Genomic DNA, 20743 nt, shown 5'->3' on the forward strand with positions numbered 1-20743 from the left:
TTGTATATGTTTGTAGACAACTTTGCTTGCTTCATTAGATTTAATTGTCAGTGTTTTCCTTTTTAAAAGCTTAAAATTCGACATTTTCAATAAATAGTTAATGATAGACCAAATAGATCTATTTTGAAGTAACAAGGTGTTTGATGTTTTTATTTAGCCCTTAACAAATCTCACTCCTACCAAATAGGTCTATTTTGAAGTTATACTAGTATCCTTGGTAAAATCCAAATGGGAAATCAAATCCTGAATTATCTTTATAAATAGATTTTCACCTTGCAAAGTAAAAAAAAAAAAAGGGAAAAAATATAGTAATAAAGAAAAAACAAGAAAAGAAATAGATTTTTGTTTACATTAAAGGAAAATAGAAATATCGAAGACAAAAAAAAAAAAAGTGTTGAGAGAGGACTGTGTTTAGAAAATACTAAATTTGCCAAAACAACAAATTTAGAGCTATATTAGTGATTGCATATTGTTTAATGTTTGAATCCCAAATCATGCAAGTTCAAAATAGCAGTTAATGGAATCTCTCCTCTGCATGGCCCACCTTTTGCACTTGGCATTCACCAAACCCTATAGTCCTCAAAACCCCCTCCTATAAATACCTCCCTTCTTCTTACATACCTTCTCCTTCCTCTCTCCCCTTCACACCCTTCTTCTTTCTATCTATCTATCTTCTTTTTCTCAGAGATCACAACAAAGCAACTATTTGCATCACAGTAACCACTGCATAATCTTGGTAAGACTCTATTTTCTCACTAAGTCATGTATATATCATCATCATCCATGTTTCTCTGCAAATTTCCGTCATTTTTATTGCTTTAACCATTGCTTTTGCTTGGATTAGAACATAATGTCAATATTACTCTTGCTCCCCTTCTCCATATGTCATTACTCATCCAATATCTTCATTTTTCTTCATTGCATGTCCTTCTTATGTGCTATCCTCAACCAAGCTTCCATTCTATTCCATTCTCTGTCGTTTCTGTAAAATAATAATAATAACTGTCGGTCAGATTATATTCTTCACCTTTGCATCTTTTTCTCATATTCTTCATCTTCATCGGATGTTAATTTTTTCCTCTATTTCGATTCCCTTTTAGCCACGGCTCCCATCTCATTATTGTTTTCTTTTTTTCCTCTACATTTAATAATAATCATGGTTTTTTGGTTTCATGGGAAAAAGTAGAAGAAAAAAAAGGGATTTATGCACGAGAAACGAAAAAAGCGGTTGGAATTCAGTTTTTTGGATTTTTCTTTATCTTTTTTCGTATTTCTCAAAACAAACCATCTGGGGTCCATGAAGGTTGCTGCCACGCGCTCTTGGGTTTTCTTCCGCCACAATATGTGTACCGTACATGTGGCACTGAGTTAGGCCCACGGTCAGGCCCACGGTAAGGCCCACGGTCCGACGCAAATCAGTTTTGTAGTAGAAAGGGTCCAACTGAGTAGTAAGCTAGAGATTGGATGAAAGGACATGTGCCTTGATAACGGTTAAAGTCAGTAGTCCATAGAAAATGTTTTGTCTCTGTGTCTGGTTTTGGACACTTCTTTAATTTCCTCACAAAAACCTCTTCCTTCATGCACTTTATTTATCGTGTCAACTTATCATGGTTTCCTCTGCTTTCTACTTTCTTCTTTATTTTTCTTTTTTTTCTTGTATAATATTATCCTTTTATGTATTTTTTCTTTTCTATTTTTTTTTTATATTTTAGTCTTTTTCTAGCATTTTCCACTATGAAATGAGAAACAAGTGGAATTGCCGATTGCATGTAGCTGCTACAACAAGCCTCAGAGTCTTTAACACTCAACTAACCCAGGACAACTACATTTATTTTAAGAAAGAGAAAAACTTGTTTCAATGTATAAATAATATATAATATATGTGCCAGTCTTTCTGTGGGTATGTGAAATCAACATGTTAGCAGAAAACAAATAAAAAAAAAAAAACAAGATTTCTGTACAAAATCTTCAAATGTTTAAGAGCTAGATTTTGTCCTCTGTAGAATAGGAGAAGTGCATTGAATCTACTAAATAGTCTCCAGATCTTTGATGCCTGACTTGTATTTTGCCTTTTAATTAAAGGATAACAGTTGTAGTGTATTGCTGAAAAAATATATATTTTTTTGTTTTATGTAAATTGCAAAAATACTAGACTGTATATAATGATCTTCTTTCATACCACAGTTAGATGTGTAATAAATGAATATGTTACTTTTACAGTTTTACAGTAAAAAAGGTTGGTATTTCTTGTTTGAACTAATAGTAGGGAGTTTGTTCTTCAGATATTTTTATGTTTCCTTAAACATATAAGTTGGAAGCTGAAACCAATTGAATTAAAATCAACCTTTTGCTGCACTTATTGGAATAATGATTTCTAGTCACACAGTAAAAAAATAATATTTGTATGTTATATGTACAACACCTATAGCTATAATTTGGAATTTTGATTCATGTGCCTCTGATACTGCACGAAGGTGTTTACTGATTAGCTAACTTGTAGGTCAAAGGTAAGTTCATTCTTCTTTTATTCTTAAAAGTATATACTTCTGCATAATTAAGTAGTACATATAGTACTAGTGTACAATTGTCATAATTCATACGTTTGACCCAACTGTTGAAAATTTTGTCGATTTTGTGTTGCTATATTTGTTAAATGAATTGATTATAGAGTTGTTTATTGGAGAAGAAGTAATGGTGTTCAGCATTAGGTACCAATAGTTTTCTTTAGATTTGACCAGATTGTCGTACTTGAATGTCCGGTACACTTACACTTCCTGGTTTCTGAACCTCTGTGTTGTGTTAACCGACACGTGAAATCTCTCTTTGTCCGTATATGATTAAATTAACTTCTTGGTAGTTTTTATTTGGATTCACACTCTGGGCCTCAAAAGTCAAGAGTCATTTTTCTCAGAGTATCTTTATTCTTTTTTTAACAGATAATAAAGTATGTGTTTTCTTGTTGTTACACGTGTAATGTTGATGCATATCCCTCTTGTTTACTCTTTTCTTTCTTAGTGTTATGTTGGTTTCCTATATTTCTTTTTCATACTGTTCAGAAATATGTGGTTACTTTCATTTAATAACAGATTCACCAACCTTGTTTGTCACTTTTCGTTAGAGGATAAAACAGAGTTCAAACTGTTTTGGTAACCATTATGTTTTTGTTTATTCTGAGATTTGAGGGACAAAGTCATGTCTGATAGAAAAGAAATATATACATATATATATATATCACAAGCAAAATAATCTGTGGATATGAAATGTTGTCAAAAAACACTATATGAATGGACATTTAATTCAATCTCAAACACTCTGTCTGATTTAACCATACAGCTATAGATAAAATTTATTGTTTTAATTATTTCTAAGGAAAGTAAAAGTCATTTTCCAAATTTTGTCTAATCTATTTGTCAATTCCCAGTGAAGCTAAAGATTTGTTCATTCAATGGCAGGTAAAGCTTATATATTCTTTCAATGGAAACCGTTTTACACTCCTATATGATCTGCAATGATCTGAAGGAGCATTTTTGTTCAAGAACTTATTTCACCTTATTTAGTGCACTTAGAAGAACAAACATATATTTGTTGTAATTTCACTTCCCCCAGCTAGCATTTCCTTATGTATTATCTTGCATATTATCTTATTTTATTGAAGTTGTTTAACAAGTCCCCTCATAGAGTTCATCTGAGCTAGAAGAAGTATTATTATGTATGTTACTGTTAATCTCTCATTATGAAACCACTAGCAAAAGATGATGTGCCTAGCTACTGGTTTGTCATGTGAGAGTGTCTGATAGATTATTGATATAAGTTGTTGTATGTGTGTGTTATATTAGAGCTTGATTGGATTAGTGAAGGTAATAAGAGTAAAGGAAGTGGTTCAGTTAGAAGGAGATAAGGGTAGTTGAGTGGAACCAAAACATTAACCAACACATAGATCAGTTACTCCGTGGATGTAGGCCTAAATTCCCAACTTTTTTTAGCTTGTGTCACTGTCATCTGAGTCAGAATAGACTAATATCCTACCCTACCTATGGAAGTCTTTCAAACTTTGTCTTTGTATGAAGACAACTTGTCAAATCTTGTATTTCAATAATGTATTGTACTTTTGTTTTTTTTGTGTTGTTTTCATGCATTTCTGTCTAAACCAGAGATAAAAAATTTTACATACAGAAAATGACGTCCATGTTGTGCAACTACTTTATTCCTTAGTTACTTGGCCCATTGAAAACATTTGTTAGCTGATGGTTTTTCCAGAATGATTGAAAATGGACACAATACTTTTTTGCTTATTGGAGTTGCTGTGGAACTTGATTGATGAAAATGACTTCCTAGATCAAAACTATTTTAAGCACTTCTTGAAATAATTAGCAATCCATGACTTTCATAAGTTCTTCTCCAATTTCTTATGTCCACTAGCTCTTCCTTATATAAAATCTATGTTTTAGTTTGAAGTTTTTTCGGACAGGATAGAAATAGTAGCAACCAAATACAATAACTAATCTTGTCTATGAGACCAGTTCATGTCATGATTTTGTTGGACAGTCATGTTAGTTGATTCCATGAAGAATGTGAACCATTTGACTAGAGCATAATTATTATACCTTTGTTATGTTTTTTCTTTTGCTAGCTATGTTTCAAGTATATGGACTTTTAGTCAAAATTGAGTATGTTTAGATGTGTTCAGTATCTTTTTTTTTTTTTTTTATAAATCAAATTATTTTAATCTTGATCAAAACAGTATGAACAGTAATTTGACATGATAAATGAAAAATAATTTTATAAATTATTACGAGTTTATTAAATTAAATCTGTGTGATTATTTTATATATAATTGATTATAGATGGTAACTTTTAAAAAAAGGCACACACTGTAAAGATTAAAGAATAGAAGTGTGTATTTGTGTGCGCTGCTTAGAACCTATTATTTATTTAATTTTGGTTTGGTTAAACGTGTAGAAATTTAAACATATTTCTTTTTTCTTTTCTGTGAGAACATTGCAAAAGCTGTTCTATCTTATTTACAAATTATTGACTGAAGTTTGATTTCTCATAAACTATGATATAAGATATTAAATTTGAGTTCTGAAAATAAAAAAGTTCATGAAAAGTTTAAATATACTCAAATAAATGCACCTAAATTCTAACTTATTAAAATTTTATGTAGTTTTAGATGCTGTTTGAAAACAAAATATCCATAGCTTTTTTATAGTACTTAAAATTCGTTTTTAGTGAAATAAAAATATGTATTTTCAAATAATAAGTGTAACAATAAATGCAAATAAAATATATAAGAAAAAAATCTGCTTCCGGATTCGCTCAACAAAAAATATCATTTAAGTATAATTTTTTAATTATAAAAAATATTTTTTTTTTCTTTCTTTTATTATTTTACTACCAACCACCTTTAAAAAAATATAGGATAAAATTTAGGACAAGGTTGAAAGAAATAGACTAATAGTTATGGTTTGTTGTTACATGTAGATCACAATCATCATTTCACTCTCACAGTGGGACCCACAGATACTTAAGCTTTATTTTTACCAACCTTTTTCTTGCCAGCAGCAATTATTAGTTGGGCTTGGAGCCCATAAACAAATATAGACTATTTAGATTTTTGTTGTTCTAAGATTGATAAGAGACCACAAGTGGAAAAAAAAAATGATGGAAATATTTGTTTATGCTTGATCATTGACATATTATATTGAAGCATTTATGCTGTTTATTCATCCATTTGTTTAATGATTGATAAAATTAATGTTATGATTTGAATTTATATCTTTACTATTTTTTTTTTTTCAGGAAATTAGCTTGTGTAAGAGTTGGAAGTAATAATTAGTGTTGTAGATCTCAACTAAATATGAATTATATATTTCTTCTCCTTGTCACTTTCAAGGTAAATCCAAGACATGCTTTCATAGTTTCTCTTGTTGTTTAGAAAAAAATCTAACCAGTTATTTCTTATTTAATTTTGTTGCATATATTAGATTATCAAGAGGAAGTTGATGCAGTTAAAAGAGATTATGGGATTTCAAACATCCCATTCACATAGTACTAAATGGATACCACAACCAATTTTCAAAGCAAAGGAGGTCCCAATTGATGTTTATGAAAATTCATTAATCCAAAGGACCACACCGAATTTGATTGATCATTCCCAAACCAATTCCAGCTACATTTTGTCTGGTTATGATTCATGGATGGTAAGTACGAATTCAGTAAAACATAAAATCACTTTAGTTGCTTCCCTTTTTTTTATTACAATGATAAAAGTAACATTTTTATAATTAAAATATGAAAATTATTTTCTGAAGAACTTATTTTCTTGTTTCCTCACAACACACCATTTACACAGAAACATGATACAAGAAATTCTCAGGACAAACAAAACAAAACAACATATGCATGTACATTATAGTACTAAAGTTTATGAGAATGTTTGTGTCTATTGATGCATTGCTTATGTTAGTTGTTTGTTTGACTAGGCAAGACACCCTTCAGCATTGAACTCATTTGAAAGGTTGATGAAAACTGCCACAGAGAAAAGGATCATCCTTTTTTTGGATTATGACGGTACCTTATCCCCAATTGTAAATGATCCAGATCGTGCTTTCATGTCTGAAGAGGTAATTAACCACATTACATAACCATTTCATGTTAAATTCAATTGTAGAAATTTTAATTGATTGAATGAGGTGTATAATGTAAATGACAGATGCGTGCTACAGTACATGAAGTTGCTACTTATTTTCCAACAGCGATCATTAGTGGAAGAAGTAGAGATAAGGTTAGTTGATCAATTATTCAAATTGATGCCCCAGTTCTAATTATAAGTCTTAACTCTTGTTATTTTATGGTTTAGGTACAAGATTTCGTGAAGTTGAACAATTTGTATTATGCTGGGAGCCATGGCATGGACATAATGGCACCATCAGTGCCAATTACATCCTCTGCAGGGGAGCATATTGAAATTTCCATTAACAAAAGCGTGAGCAACTCTGTCCTCATAATTTTTGTTAGTCTTTTCAGAATCAAACATTTGTGAAATGTCATCATTTTCTGTTAACAAAAAGCTTAAAGATATGTTACAGTACCACTACTTTGTGTTTTCTTACTTAATGTCTCTCTTAAATAGTTAGTTAATGTAAGTATTTTCATTTTTAGTGCACTGAAGTTCCTTTTCAACCTGCCAAGAAGTATTTGCCAGCAATTCGAGAGGTCAGTACAATTACAAAATAATATAGACTATTTCATGGTTTTATCTGGGTTTCTGGAAAATGTTATGCAAGTTCGAGAATCACATTGAATCCTTATTGGGAATTCAAGTATGAGTCAAAGTCTCGTGTTCGATAGAAATTAGAAAATAAAGACTTAAGGTTTTGAGTAGAGAGTAGTGTCAATTTTCTTATATAATTGGATTCCGGTCTTATATGTATTTTATCATCCGAGTGAACCTCCTCTTTTATAGACTCAACAACCCTTAGATTATAGGTATTTTGTCATCCTAGTGAACCTACAAAAGTAAATGTTTGACTTTGATTATCTGTGCCAACAGATATTAAGAATACTAAGGGATGAAGTAGAGGAAATCAAAGGAGCAATGGTTGAGGACAACGGATTCTGCGTCTCTGTACACTTCCGGCTGGTCCAAGAAAAGGTAACCTTTAATTTCTAATATTTTTTTCTTAACATTTTTCTCTTCCTGAATGATTAACAATATATATTTTTTTTTTTGCTAAATATGTTTAAATCCAGGATTATGGTCTGTTGGAAGAGAAAGTGAAGTCTGTGCTTGAAAAGCATCCACAATTTTGCTTGACAGAGGGTAAAAAGGTATTCAGGTTATATATGCATTTTTAACTCTAACTCTTTACGAATTATTCAATTCTATTGGTTTTCTCTTCCGCACTGAATACTGTTTATTTGTAGGTTATGGAAATAAGGCCTTCTATAAACTGGAATAAAGGAAATGCTGTAGAATATTTTCTTGACACGTTAGGATTAAGCAGTTGCAATGATATCCTTCCTGTGTATATTGGCGATGACAGAACTGATGAAGATGCTTTTAAGGTATGGCATACTCTACTTCACTGTCTTTTTCTGTAACACTCTTGAGCTTTACTTAGTACAATCAGATGCATTACAAGGTAACAGATAAGAGAAATTTATGTCAAGGAAATGATTTGTGTCATGTTGAAGTGATTAAACGGAACTATTAGTATTACCTCTAGCAGAATATTTTTCTTGCACAATATGCAGAGTTGATAGTTACAGATTTCTTGTGAAATTTGTGCAGGTCATACAGGGTAGAGAGCAAGGTTATCCAATCATTGTGTCTTCAGTTCCAAGAGAAACTAACGCTTTGTACTCTTTGCGTGACCCATCGGAAGTACAAATCTTTTTGTCACGTTTGGCAAAATGGAGGAAAACAGCTTACTAAATCAGGCCTTTAAATTTTGGTTAAAGCATAGATGATCATCAAAGGGGTAATTTTGCCGTGCACATAGTTACTTCCCACGATGGTTTTGGAGAAGTGGGATGACTGTTGTTTTGTTTTTAAGTAGTTGGTTTGTAAAATAACCACTATGTATATTACTAGCTTGTAAAAAAGTTTCAATAAGTAATAACTTCTAGTCTTTATACAACAAGTCATTCATGATAACATTTTCAAGGCAGGAGTAAATTGTCTATTTAGTAATTTAGTAATTTTCATAATCATCTCACAAGGACTAAAATGTCTATATAGCAATTTTACAACGACTCCCAGACAAAGAAGATGGTAAATTGCTGATAAATCACTTTCTTCTCTGCAACTTGAATCCCTCACACACCTGTAAAGAGAACATCATCTCCGTTTATTGATCGCTTTTCCCTCTTCTCGAACCCTGTTGAATTGATCACACAAAATTCTGATAAGATGGTAAGACAAAACATCTGCATCTATAATTGATGAATCTATCAGAATCCACATTCTGGTGATCCTAACCAACATTTGCATGCTATAACCTATGCTCACGTGGTATATTATTTTGTTCCATCCTCCCTTGTGTGTATATATAATGTAAATCATTTCAAAAGCTTGTTAGACATTACTGTTGGGACATGTTACATCTTATCAGCAACTAACATGTCTCTATAATAAGTGAATACGTATACAGATTGGCAAAGTTTCAAACTTAAGATAACTGCCTAAAAATGAGGCGATTATTTATTTGATTGAGCTGATCAAGCACACAACAAACTGAGTTACTGGGGATTAGTTAGTTATACAAGTTTGAATTTAGTAGCCAACCGTTTTCTACATAGTAATGCCTATGAAAGAAAACAAAATGACATCAATGAAAATCCAGATAGTATATTTTCTATTGCCATTCAAGACTAAAATTAATTCCATTTTATCTACCATTTAGCGAATGGGGTCTTAAACATATAAGCACATAAAGTAAAGTAACGCAATAAAAGCATTACCAGGGGTGATTTGATGATGAGGGCTCATGTCTAGAAGTGCTGTTAGAATCTCTTCCGGGTTTTTCCACCTCATTAGTACCTCTTGCTGAGCTTTCACCTCGATGGGATGATTCACTTGAACCTGAGAAATGGTCCAAGACAACCAAACACAAGCTACCTATTAACCATGACCTATATTTTTTTATCGTATCAATACATAGAAAAGGTTGATGAGGAAAAGGTGGTAACAGCAAAATGTACCAGACATCGGTGATGGATGAAAGAATCACCTACCTGGCTTCTCAAATTTTCCATGCATATTGTCATTCCTTTCACTATGGTTATCCTTCTTTTCAGATTTGGGATTTTGGATGTATGGACTTAGCGGAAGACGATTTTTCTTGCAAAACCTTGGCTGAGACTTAAAACATGAAAAGCATATTATGCTCTATAAAACATTTTAAGAGAAAACTAACAAGCAACATTTCCCGCTATCATCAAGATATAGTACATTCACAACTGAAAGGGTAGTGAGTATATTAACCTCGTAATTACTAGAAGGATTTATCCTGGGAAAGTAAGTCCCAGTCCCATCACTAGTTCTTGGAAGCCAAAAGCCAACACCTTCATTAATATTCCCATATAAGGGAGAAACATCTCCATATGGAATCACAGGAACCGGGGTTTGAACATGCTCCATAATGTTCATGATACCTCGCTGAGGTTTCATGTGCCCCGCAAATTGTGCCCTTAAATGCATTGGCACTGTAGCAAAGGGAGGAAAAGGTACCTTTGATATTTGATTCTTGAAAAACTTTCCATGTTGCAGATTCCACCAATAGCTTAAAAAATCACTATCCAGTATATCATAACCTTCATTCACAAAGTATCCTGAAGTAGCTGCTGTATCATGACTAGTATGGGTAGCATGTTGAGCTAAGCTCGAACTGGCATTCGACTCTGGCGGATAAAGATTGCCTAAACCAGCATGCATCATCCCCACATTATTTCTGGCTGCAAAAGTAGTTTCAGTCTCGGTAGGAAGATTGTAGAATGGGAACATGGTAGGAACTTGAAATGATGGTCCAGAGGAACCATCTGCAACTGGTCGAAAACGTTGGTCATCAACGGTTCTCTGACTCGGACTAGAAGGGCCAACAAGATCAGGAATTGATGAGTTAGGCGCAGTCTTTAGCAGTTCCTTACCTAATTGAAGAGCTTTAAAATCTGAATTAATAGCTTCAGTGCTAGTGTTCTCATAATCTTTTCGCGTGTAGCTTGAAGCACATGTCTGCCAAGATGAATTACCAGAGCTGGAACCTTTGTTAATATCCATTTGTCTTTGATGGTCTGGATGAGGTACTGATGAGCTATAATCAAATGGTCCAGTAAATTCTCCCTCATAGAATGGTCTCGCAAATGGAAATGGAGCTGTGTTGTGATAATGAGGCATATTGTAGCCTGGAAAGTACTGAGAAGAAGAGGCATCTTCTCGAAACATCCCAAATGAGTTTTCATGCATATATCCAGGAGCTAAAAGATGGGGTGGTGGGAAAGGTACACATGGATTCACATTCACTGGTGCTTGCAGGTATTCATTGAAATAAGGAAAACCAAACTTTTCTTGTTGCATCAGCATTGCTCCATCAACAGGACGGACATTTTCATCATTGACGTCCATCCCATATTTGCAATAATAACCACTTGAAGAATGTTCTGGGTCATCTTCATATCCATTTCTCCAATCATACGAAATCTGCCCAAAAGGTTGATAATTTTCAGATGAAACTCTGGTCTTGTAGCAATGATGAGTTGAAGCTTCACTATAGAAAGGACCAAATTCTGAACTAGAATAAAACCCGGGAAAGTAAGGCTTGTCACGAACTTCATATGATGAACATATAGCACTTTGGTCTCTATTAGCAAGTGCATTCTTCATGGTATTTGTATGCTGCATATCAAAGGCCATTGTACCAGTGAAAACGCCGCCATGCTTTGATCTCAAAGTTTGAGAAGCAGCAAGTCCATCAGAGGGTCCTAGCATTTGCTTTGATTCTTCTGAAAAGTTAGAAAGATTTTGGTAAATACCATAATGTTGAACACTAGTTGTAACATGTCCGTTCCTTATGTAACGGTTATAAGTGAGTGCATCGATCCAGTAACCTTTACCGTTTCTCTCCCATGTATTCTTAAAAAACAAATCAAATTCAGCTATTACATTGTCTTCTGGGCAAGACAGTAACCTCTGTATTCGCTTTGCACCTAAAGCAATTGCACTTTTTATCCTAGAGAAGTTTCCTGCAAAGTATATTATAGATAGCAAAACAATCATATAAGAGACTTATTTAAATAGAAGAAATGCAAATGAAAAGGAAAATCATTCAAAATGCTCTTAGTTCTAACATTAAAAAGGGCATCTGAAATTTTCCATAACTTCGATGCAGTGAAATGTTGTGCATCATAATCTAAAAGTATGTGCTAAGATAGATATATATTTCTCTTTTCATCAAAGTCTCATTTATGAGAAACCATATATTTATCAGCCAAAATACCACATTTATACACAGAAATCATTCACCTTCTATATTTCAACTGCACTAGAAACATATCTTGAGAAAAAAACAATGTCTGAGCCAGGGCTAAGAAGTTCAAATTACCTTTTCTAATGCTTCCGCCTATGTTGTTGTTAGGAAGCAAAGGATCTACAATACTAATGTATTTAGAAACAAATGGTTTCTCTTTTAATTCTTTGCTGCTACACAGAACGCCGTACATGGATTCACAAGCATTAAGAAAATGATGGTTCAGCAACAACCTTTGGCAATCCTTACGTGGAGGTTCAGCTATCATAATTTTAAAATAGAACATGTTGAGTAATCAGCCATAATGCATACAACATTTTCAGAAATATTACCAAGAAGAATTTTTTTTATTTTTTTTTTCACTTACCTTTCATATTAGGGAGTGAACTTATAGGCACTGGACCTCGCAAGCTGAGACAATACTTGCTCCAGTCAAATTTGCTGAAGAAATCCAAAAATCGATAGAGTACCTACAACGATACATACGCCAATATATAGCATAACTTTTTTTTTTTCTTTTTATGACAACCAAAATAGAAATTACCGAAAGCAAACAAGTTTGTCACCTCAAGTGGTCCAGCAAATGTACTACTGTAAACATGAAATACATATATGACTAAAGTTTCCAATGCATAGGTTGAAAGAAGTCCATGGTAAGATCCCAGGATGCGGCTCTCATAGAAACACCAAGATTTTATCAATATAATACTCCGCTTCAGTAAGTGATTCTGATTTATCAAATTATCTACCTGGAACACAAATATCTTGTCAGAGATCTCTGCAAAAAGATTGAAAGTAAAATAATGATGATGAGAACTTCAGTCAGAACGAATCACCTCTTCAATAAAACAAAGTGTTCCCAAACCACCAATCTGGTTGAAAGATATGTCAACTACAAAGTTTTCGACTAAACACTTGATAATCTTCACCTGCCATCAAACAACAATAAGAAATACAGAAGCTAAGAACGCTGATGTGCATGAATTTAGCATGGAGATAATTAATTAATATACGTAAAAATGAAGAAGCACGTACCTTGGCCTCGATATACTTAACCTCTTTGACTTGAAATTGCGCGTCCTGATTCTTCTCTTCTCTCTCTAAAATACGCAGTATATCTTGAATCAGACGGTCTTCTGAATGGTGACTATCACAGAACGCTGTTAGATCAATGTCCCCATCAGGTATATAGGTCTTCAACGGTACGGAACCAAATGGAAATACCTGTGCCAGCGGTACCAAAGGAAAAACATTTTACGCAGAGACACAACCTTTCAATCACAGTCATGTTACTTATCTATGCTAGACACTTCAATTTAAGAGTTTTATATACACATATTTTTCATATATAATATCTCACTATTTGCAATAAATATAAAAAGATCCACAATACTCACCATTATATGTAAGAATTCATTTAAGTTTGTTGTTATATTACCAAAGCATGATTTTTTTTTCTTAAATATTTTATGTACTTAGTCTTTTCTTTGTGATATACACCTATAATTTAGTGGAATAATCATTAATAAAATAAATAACAAATTAAAGTATCCTACTAAATAACTTATTTTTAATGAGTTACAACTCTTAATTCTGAAATTATTGAAAGATAATCCTTCATAAACAGAATATAATGGTTTGTTTATCAATTATGCAATAAAAATATGTTTCAAACTCTATTCTTTTCTACAAACACATCTTTTTGAGATAAACAATTAAGCTTTTTCACTTATATGACTAAGTATTTAGTACCATCAAAGTTTTGTAAAACATTTAGATTTTTTTTTTTTTAATTTAAGCATACTCAAATATTTCAATAAATTATTTTCTGTTTCTAACAAGCCACATTAAGGAGATATATTTAGATGATGTTAATACAACACAATCGGTATTTCAATGAATAATTTACATTTAACATAAGAATCTATAAGCTGAATACATAATTAGAAACAGGCAAGATTAGAGCAACGTAAAAAGGTTAAAGTGTGATTAATTAATTGATATGAAGCATATTGAGAGATGAAGAAAGGAAAAAATGTGAAAGAATACCTGGCAAGGGACAGAGTTCATGATGAGGGATCGTAGGTAAGAAACTACAGCATTTCGACATGTTTCTGTTGTATGGTTGGGCTGAATATGTTTAAGAAGATCTCTAGTTCTACCTTCGGCTTTTGACCATCTTTTCGGGTCAAGCACTTTTACAACAAATGGTGTCTCACTAGACACCATACCATTTGGAATAAAGTTACTCCCACTATTCATCACTTCACAATCTATGTTTCTACACAAACAAACTAAAAAAAAATCTCTCATGAATAAATAAATATATAATAGAATGAAAGTATTGCATAAATTTACTCTAAGATATTATTTACTTGTTCTTGTGATAATATCAAACATTTATAATAAATTCTTTAAAAATAATGATAACAAAAAGTTCAAGAGACATATATATACCTGACTAAAATAATAAAAATGGATTGCAAAGTGAGTATTGATTGTTAACCCATTCACTCTTTTTTGTTAGTCTTGTCTAATTCGACATGATAACCTATACTTTTTTATTAAAAATTAAAATAAAAAAAATTAAAAAATTAATTTTATACATTATATTACATAAAACAGTATTATAAAATTTAATTATTAATTACTAATAAAAACACGTACGTCTACTTTTATGTTATTCTCCTTTTATACTATGATACTAAAAAAATAATTATTATAAAAATAAAAATATTATTAAATTTTGAAAAATATATTCTTAAAAATAATTATAAAAAATAGATAAAAAAATTTAAATGGTAAAATAATTTATATTAGTAAAAATAAAATTGATATTAAAATGTGTACATAAAAAATAATACCTTTTTATAGATAAATATAGATAAAAAAAAGTAATTTAATATATAAAATAATTATTTTAATTTATCTAATTAATAACATTAATTAATCAATTAAAAATTTATGAAATAATTATACAATTAAATAAATTTTTTATATATATAATAAGTTTTAAAAGAAAAAAAAAAAAAAAAAGTAGGTAGAATACCAACCCGATCTGCAGGAGAAACCATGATTTTGAACAACGTCAGACTGGGGCACCAACATTCATTTATTATTATTTTTTTCTTTTTTTAATATGGTAGTGAAAAATAATATATGAGATGAATGTGAAAATATGTAAAATTATATTTTTCCCAAAATTTACGAGTCTTTTATTATGCATGGATCAGTTGACAATCTCCATTTTGGGGCCAACAGAGGGAGGAGAGGGTCTAACCCCTTTTTTCCACTCTTACCACAAAGTATTTCCAAGGGTAATGATACATTAATAATATTTTTTTGACAATATTTAAACATCGTCATACGTGTTATTTTGTGATTGGTTTAAATGACACAATGACATCACCATAGACCAATCACATAATGACATGATGATATTCAAATGTTATAAAAGAAATGTTGTCTAAGTATCTTTATCCTATTTCCAAAGTACTTTTTTTTTCATGAAAACAAAATAATTAAACAGATTGAAAAAGAACAATCAAATAATAAAAAAAAAAAAGCACATAATCCAGTTGAGCTCACCAGACAACAGACAAATGAGGTCCACCTCTAGATCCTGTCTCTTTATTTTCCTCTGTTTCACTTTTAGGTTTCTGATCACAAAATTTTATACTGCTAAAACAACACCAGCAATTTCCATTGATGTAGACACAACATTTTCAATTCCTGTCACAATCCAACACAAACCTAGTCAGGAACAAAAAGATTAAATTAAAAACTGAAAAGCATGAAGTTCAACAGAAACGAAAAAAACGTGACACATACAGAAAGGAGAAAGGGAGAGAGATGGATGAAAATTGGAGTGAGGGGTGAAGGGATTATGCGACAAAAGAGTTTTTAAAGTGTGATTATGAGAGTAGGAATGTGCATAGCACAAGGAACTTGTATTTAATACATCTCTATTCTTTCTTTAAAAGTAATATTTTAAAAAAGGAAAATAAGAGTTACTTTATCCTTTTAATTTATTTTTTCTCTCATTAAATTTAATATTTTGCTCCGTTACCAGTTGACTTTTTGTGCAAAAATGATTCTAGACATACCAGTTGGCTTCATTACCTATTTTATCAACTTCAGAGTTCTTCAAATTGTTTCCCACACTCTTTCCATACTCACTTCAATTCTTTCAAAATCAGAAATAGATTAATTTTAAATTAAAAATAAATGTAGAAGGGAAAACCGATCAATATATTTTTTTTAATAAACTTAACTTACAGTAAAGATTAAAAAGAAAGTACTAAAAATGTCACCAACATTTTTGACAATTTTATATTATTTAAAATGTATATATATCTATTAAAAGTAAGATCGTTAATTAAAAGAGGGAGATTTAAAAAAAATGCTTGATTAAAAAAATGTTTTGATAATTGAGAGCGCGTGAAAATATATTAAACATGTATTCCAAACATTTTTAAAAAAATTATGCTATCAACTTATTTTCTTATTGTTAACATTTTCATTCTCTTTATTTATGTCTCTCGACATATATTTTTTATTCAATCTTTTGATTAAATTAATTTTTGTTTTTGGAAACTGAACTAATGTATTTGTTATGAGTTGTTAATAAAAATAAAATCATCAAACGTTGCAAGTCTAAGTTATGAATAATAATAAGAAAAGAGTTTAATATTAATGAAGTATGAATAAAAAAATTGATGGATGTTCACCTTCAAGTTCTACAGATAATTTAATATAACCAATCATTTCATCTCGCAAACATGCTGAGATCATCTTATAGTTTTGAGCAATAATATATATACATTTTAGTTTTGTCTGAATTTATTATATTTTTGTTTTTTTATCACTTTTTTTATGACATCATATAATTTATAAATTTATTATTTTTATTCTCTCATTAATGCACCTTTTTAATGTCCATTAATATTTTTCTAGAGTATGTAAACTTGTCATTGAATAGTGTTTAATGTTTTCCATATTCATAAATAATACATTAAATAAGAATAAAATAAATGAAACTAACTCAAGAATATCACTCAATCTTAACTATTTTACGAGTTTATTTAAAGTTTCTCATAACATATTATTGCAATAAAAAATGTTTTTTTAATCTATAAAGAATATTTATAAAGTATAATTTTTCATGTATTTAATAAATATTGAAACAGTAATTAACATATTATTATAAACATTTAATGTATAAAGATGTTCTTGAAGATCTCATGTCGAGTACAGGTAAAGTGAGTTTATAGTATATAAATGTGTAAATTTAACTTTACAAATTAATTTTGTAAAGTTTATTCAAGTTTAAAGTTGACGTTTTAAAATGGTATTAGAGTTGAAACTTATCCTAACAAAATTTCTTTTTTGTTGGACTTATCATATCATTTATTATCGAACTACTATTGTAAGACCCAAGAAAAAATAATTATTTAAAAAAGTGGTCGACGAGATATCATGAATTTAAAATAATAGAAGATAAGTATTATAGAAGTGTAGTGTAGCATAGTTAGTTAGAGTTCATTGTTATGTGTTAGTGGTCATGTGATGCTTTTTTGCTTTTGTGTATAATATATATTTATTATTTTGATTATTTGTTTTATGTGCAAGTGTAGTGTGTATTAATAGCTATAATAATTGTTGTGTATAAGTTTGATAAAATTTAATTGAAGTTAGGAGAGTGAAATTAATGTTTTAATTAAAGTAGAAACACTAATTGATTATATCTTAAATAAGGTGCATTAGGATTATAACAAAATAATTGATGATGTTGAATTTGATTTTTTTATTTAAAGATTGTGTTATATCTTTTTCTCTTCTAATTGTTATTAAATTTATAAAAAACTAAAGTCTACAATAATTTCAATAATTTCAAAACTAAAAAAAAAAAAACAAGAAACCCCCCTCACGAAAAGACGTTAGCATCATAATAGTTGCAAAACATTTAGTTTCTTAATACCAATTTTGATAAAATCATAGAAATGAAAGGAACAGAAGTTAAACTATGAGCGTGATGGTAACAAGTTTATTAAGTTTAAATTCTAATTTGAAATTCAATGCGTTTTGTTTTTCTTAATTTCACTTCTGTGGCAAATGATACATCAGAATGATAACATCATGTTTATAATTTTGATAAAATCATATAAATGAAAGGAGTAGAAGTTAAACTATGAGTGTGATGGTAACAAATTTATTAAGTTTAAATTCCAATTTGAAATTCAGTGCGTTTTGTTTTTCTTAATTTCACTTCTGTGGCAAATGATAAATCATGTTTATATTAACCAAATAAGTTGGAGATGTGAATTGTTTAAAATAAACTTACATGATGTGATTTACTTTGGAAAGTAATTTTCTAGTCCAACTTAGAACTAACAGGTTCATTATGACTAGTTTACTAATTTCTGGTTGATTTTTAATTAGTTGGTATATCAATGCAGTTCTTCTTGGAAACTACTTAATATTTTGCAATCTGCTCAAATCTAGATGTTTAATTTGTTAGAATATTTTTATTCCTTTTACAAAAATGAAATGAAAATATGTTTATCAATATGAAACATTCTAAAGGGAATGAGTAGTGATTTGTTTTCTGAATAAGGGGACGTAGTCAACAAAAACAATTTTCTCTATTCATAACTCCAATAATTTGTTCCTCTTAAATCATTTAGTATGATCTACATGAGCTTCATTTTTTGTTGTGTTTTGACGTTGGTTATATGCAGGAAGGTGAAAAGTATATATTTCGAAATATTGTTTTCAGCGAAAAATTTGTTTTTATAATTATTTTTACGAAGCTGGGTTTAGAAATCCTTTTTTTGGGCAATGACTTATCCCTTCCGGAATCCTCTTTCCAAATAACCGTTTTTCTCTTCTGGAAAACATTTCCGGACAACTTAATAGTCAAAATATCAAATCTTCCTGAAGATAAACAACTAATTCTAAAATTTAAAAATGAAATTTAATAACAACCATAGGGGAAAAGATATAACACAACCCTCAAATCAAAAATCAACATCAACATCATCAACTTTGTTATTAAAGTGGAAAACAAATGAACGAACAGAGTAAAAACAACAAATTGCGGTATCGCGCGTTACTGTGTATGGATGAGAAAGAGTATGGAGATGACATGGACTTACAATCTTAAAATGGATTGAGTTGGTTATAGTAATATTATATATTATTTATTATATAATTTCACACTTATATCCAGTATATGTTATAATATATAAATGAATAATTGCATTTAGGAGTATTACAGTGGTTAAAGGTTATTACATGGAAATAAACATTAATAAGTTTGATATTAAATATAGATTATATAGGTACTTAAAAGAAATATATGATTTAAATAATTATGAGATCATCTCGCTGTAATTATTTTCATATATATATATATATATATATATATATATATATATTAATAAGTTTAACTAATTAAAAAGAAAGTATTAAAAATGTCACCAATTTTTTTAAAACTTTATAAGTATTCATATACTTTTAATACTTTTTTTTTAATCTTTACTGTAAGCATTAGTGTAGATGTAGAAAAGATCTTTTACATCACCGTTTAGACGTTTGAGTCCTGAATATCAATGTAAAAAATTATCAGTGGCATTTTCGTAATTAAAACAGGTATTTAGATGTCAACTATGGGGTCTCAACGTCTAAATACTCATATATGTCAAGTCCCCCCTCATGGATGCAAAAAAGATACGAAAAAGTAAAAAAAAATAATTTTTTATTCCTATTTAGACGTCGAGGAGCAGGGGGTTGACGTCTATAGGCTATTTAAACATTGGTCGTCCATATCAAACGTTGAAAGGGTCAGCCCAGAATCCAAAAAGTCACTTTTTGACGCCATTTAAATGTTCGATCCCGCCAATCCGACGTCTATAAACTATTCAAACGTTGCCCCCCCTTACCCTGACGCCAATGGACTGCGAAAAGTGATTGTTTCATTGCCATTAGGATTTTGTCGATCATCCCCGACATCAAAATAGGGCTTAGAAGTCGGCCTCCCCCATCCCGAACGTCTAAAGTGTGCGCCAAAATTAAATTTTAAATGCTTTAAACGTCAGCTAGGCAGGAGAGTAGACGTTTAAAGCCATTGAGACGTCGGCTAGGGGGAGCTAACGTCTAATTGCCTGCTATGACCAAACCCGCGCGTGAGGCAGCAGTTACGCGCACTCACTATTCATCATCTTCCTCGCGTTTTCTCTCCACCGGCTACATTTTTCAGGTTGAACTATTTTGGTACTGTCCGACATCTATCAGTGCACACAGAGACGTCCAATGGATTACAGTGGCTGAACACGTTCCAGGGGCTTAGACGTTGACTGCCACCCAATCAGACGTCTTATCTATAGTGTCCTACATCTATATATATAGACGTCTTATCTATAGTGTCTGACAACTATATATATAGACGTCTTATCTATAGTGTCCGATGTTTATATGGACGTCTAACCTTGTTGTCCGACGTCCCATTAACGTCATCCATAAAGACGTCGAGTCGGGATCAAACATAAAAATCTCAAAGTAACATACATTAAAAGTCTTTTCTGCACTAGTTAAGTTAAGTTTATATATATATATATATATATATATATATATATATATATATATATATATATATATATATATATATATATATTAAAATCTATTAAAACTAAGATGATTAATTAAAAGAGGGA

The 20743-nt window shown here is 30.7% G+C and overlaps 2 protein-coding genes across 2 annotated transcripts; one reads left to right on the plus strand and one right to left on the minus strand.

The window, feature by feature from the left end:
• The first annotated feature begins 612 nt into the window (after window positions 1-612).
• On the plus strand, window positions 613-8645 carry LOC106778890 (probable trehalose-phosphate phosphatase C). The gene is made up of 11 exons (XM_014666891.2): window positions 613-736; window positions 5803-5896; window positions 5988-6203; window positions 6486-6626; window positions 6716-6787; window positions 6863-6988; window positions 7165-7218; window positions 7556-7657; window positions 7756-7833; window positions 7930-8070; window positions 8297-8645. The coding sequence occupies exons 2-11, from the start codon at window positions 5861-5863 to the stop codon at window positions 8438-8440; spliced, it is 1110 nt and encodes a 369-aa protein (XP_014522377.1). The 5' UTR covers window positions 613-736; window positions 5803-5860; the 3' UTR covers window positions 8441-8645.
• Window positions 8646-8749: 104 nt separating this feature from the next.
• LOC106778868 lies at window positions 8750-14337 on the minus strand. The gene is made up of 11 exons (XM_022776347.1): window positions 14079-14337; window positions 13065-13253; window positions 12866-12958; window positions 12596-12778; window positions 12397-12499; window positions 12105-12290; window positions 11617-11745; window positions 9992-11505; window positions 9742-9868; window positions 9469-9589; window positions 8750-8885 (listed from the first exon to the last, which is right to left on the minus strand). The coding sequence occupies exons 1-11, from the start codon at window positions 14289-14291 to the stop codon at window positions 8846-8848; spliced, it is 2898 nt and encodes a 965-aa protein (XP_022632068.1). The 5' UTR covers window positions 14292-14337; the 3' UTR covers window positions 8750-8845.
• Window positions 14338-20743: the final 6406 nt, after the last annotated feature.

Source organism: Vigna radiata, unplaced genomic scaffold (genome assembly GCF_000741045.1).
Source record: "Vigna radiata var. radiata cultivar VC1973A unplaced genomic scaffold, Vradiata_ver6 scaffold_183, whole genome shotgun sequence".
NCBI classification, from domain to species: Eukaryota; Viridiplantae; Streptophyta; class Magnoliopsida; order Fabales; family Fabaceae; genus Vigna; species Vigna radiata.

Excerpts from the sequence above, each read along its gene's own strand:
- LOC106778890 (XM_014666891.2), top strand. The coding sequence starts at position 5,861 with ATGAATTATATATTTCTTCTCCTTGTCACTTTCAAG. Across the intron at positions 5,897-5,987 it reads TTCTCCTTGTCACTTTCAAG|ATTATCAAGAGGAAGTTGAT; the intron begins GTAAATCCAAGA and ends TGCATATATTAG. Across the intron at positions 8,071-8,296 it reads CTGATGAAGATGCTTTTAAG|GTCATACAGGGTAGAGAGCA; the intron begins GTATGGCATACT and ends AAATTTGTGCAG.
- LOC106778868 (XM_022776347.1), bottom strand. The coding sequence starts at position 14,291 with ATGAATAGTGGGAGTAACTTTATTCCAAATGGTATGGTGTCTAGTGAG. Across the intron at positions 11,506-11,616 it reads GAATACATGGGAGAGAAACG|AAGAATCAAAGCAAATGCTA; the intron begins GTAAAGGTTACT and ends CTAACTTTTCAG. Across the intron at positions 8,886-9,468 it reads TCATCATCAAATCACCCCTG|GGTTCGAGAAGAGGGAAAAG; the intron begins GTAATGCTTTTA and ends TCAATTCAACAG.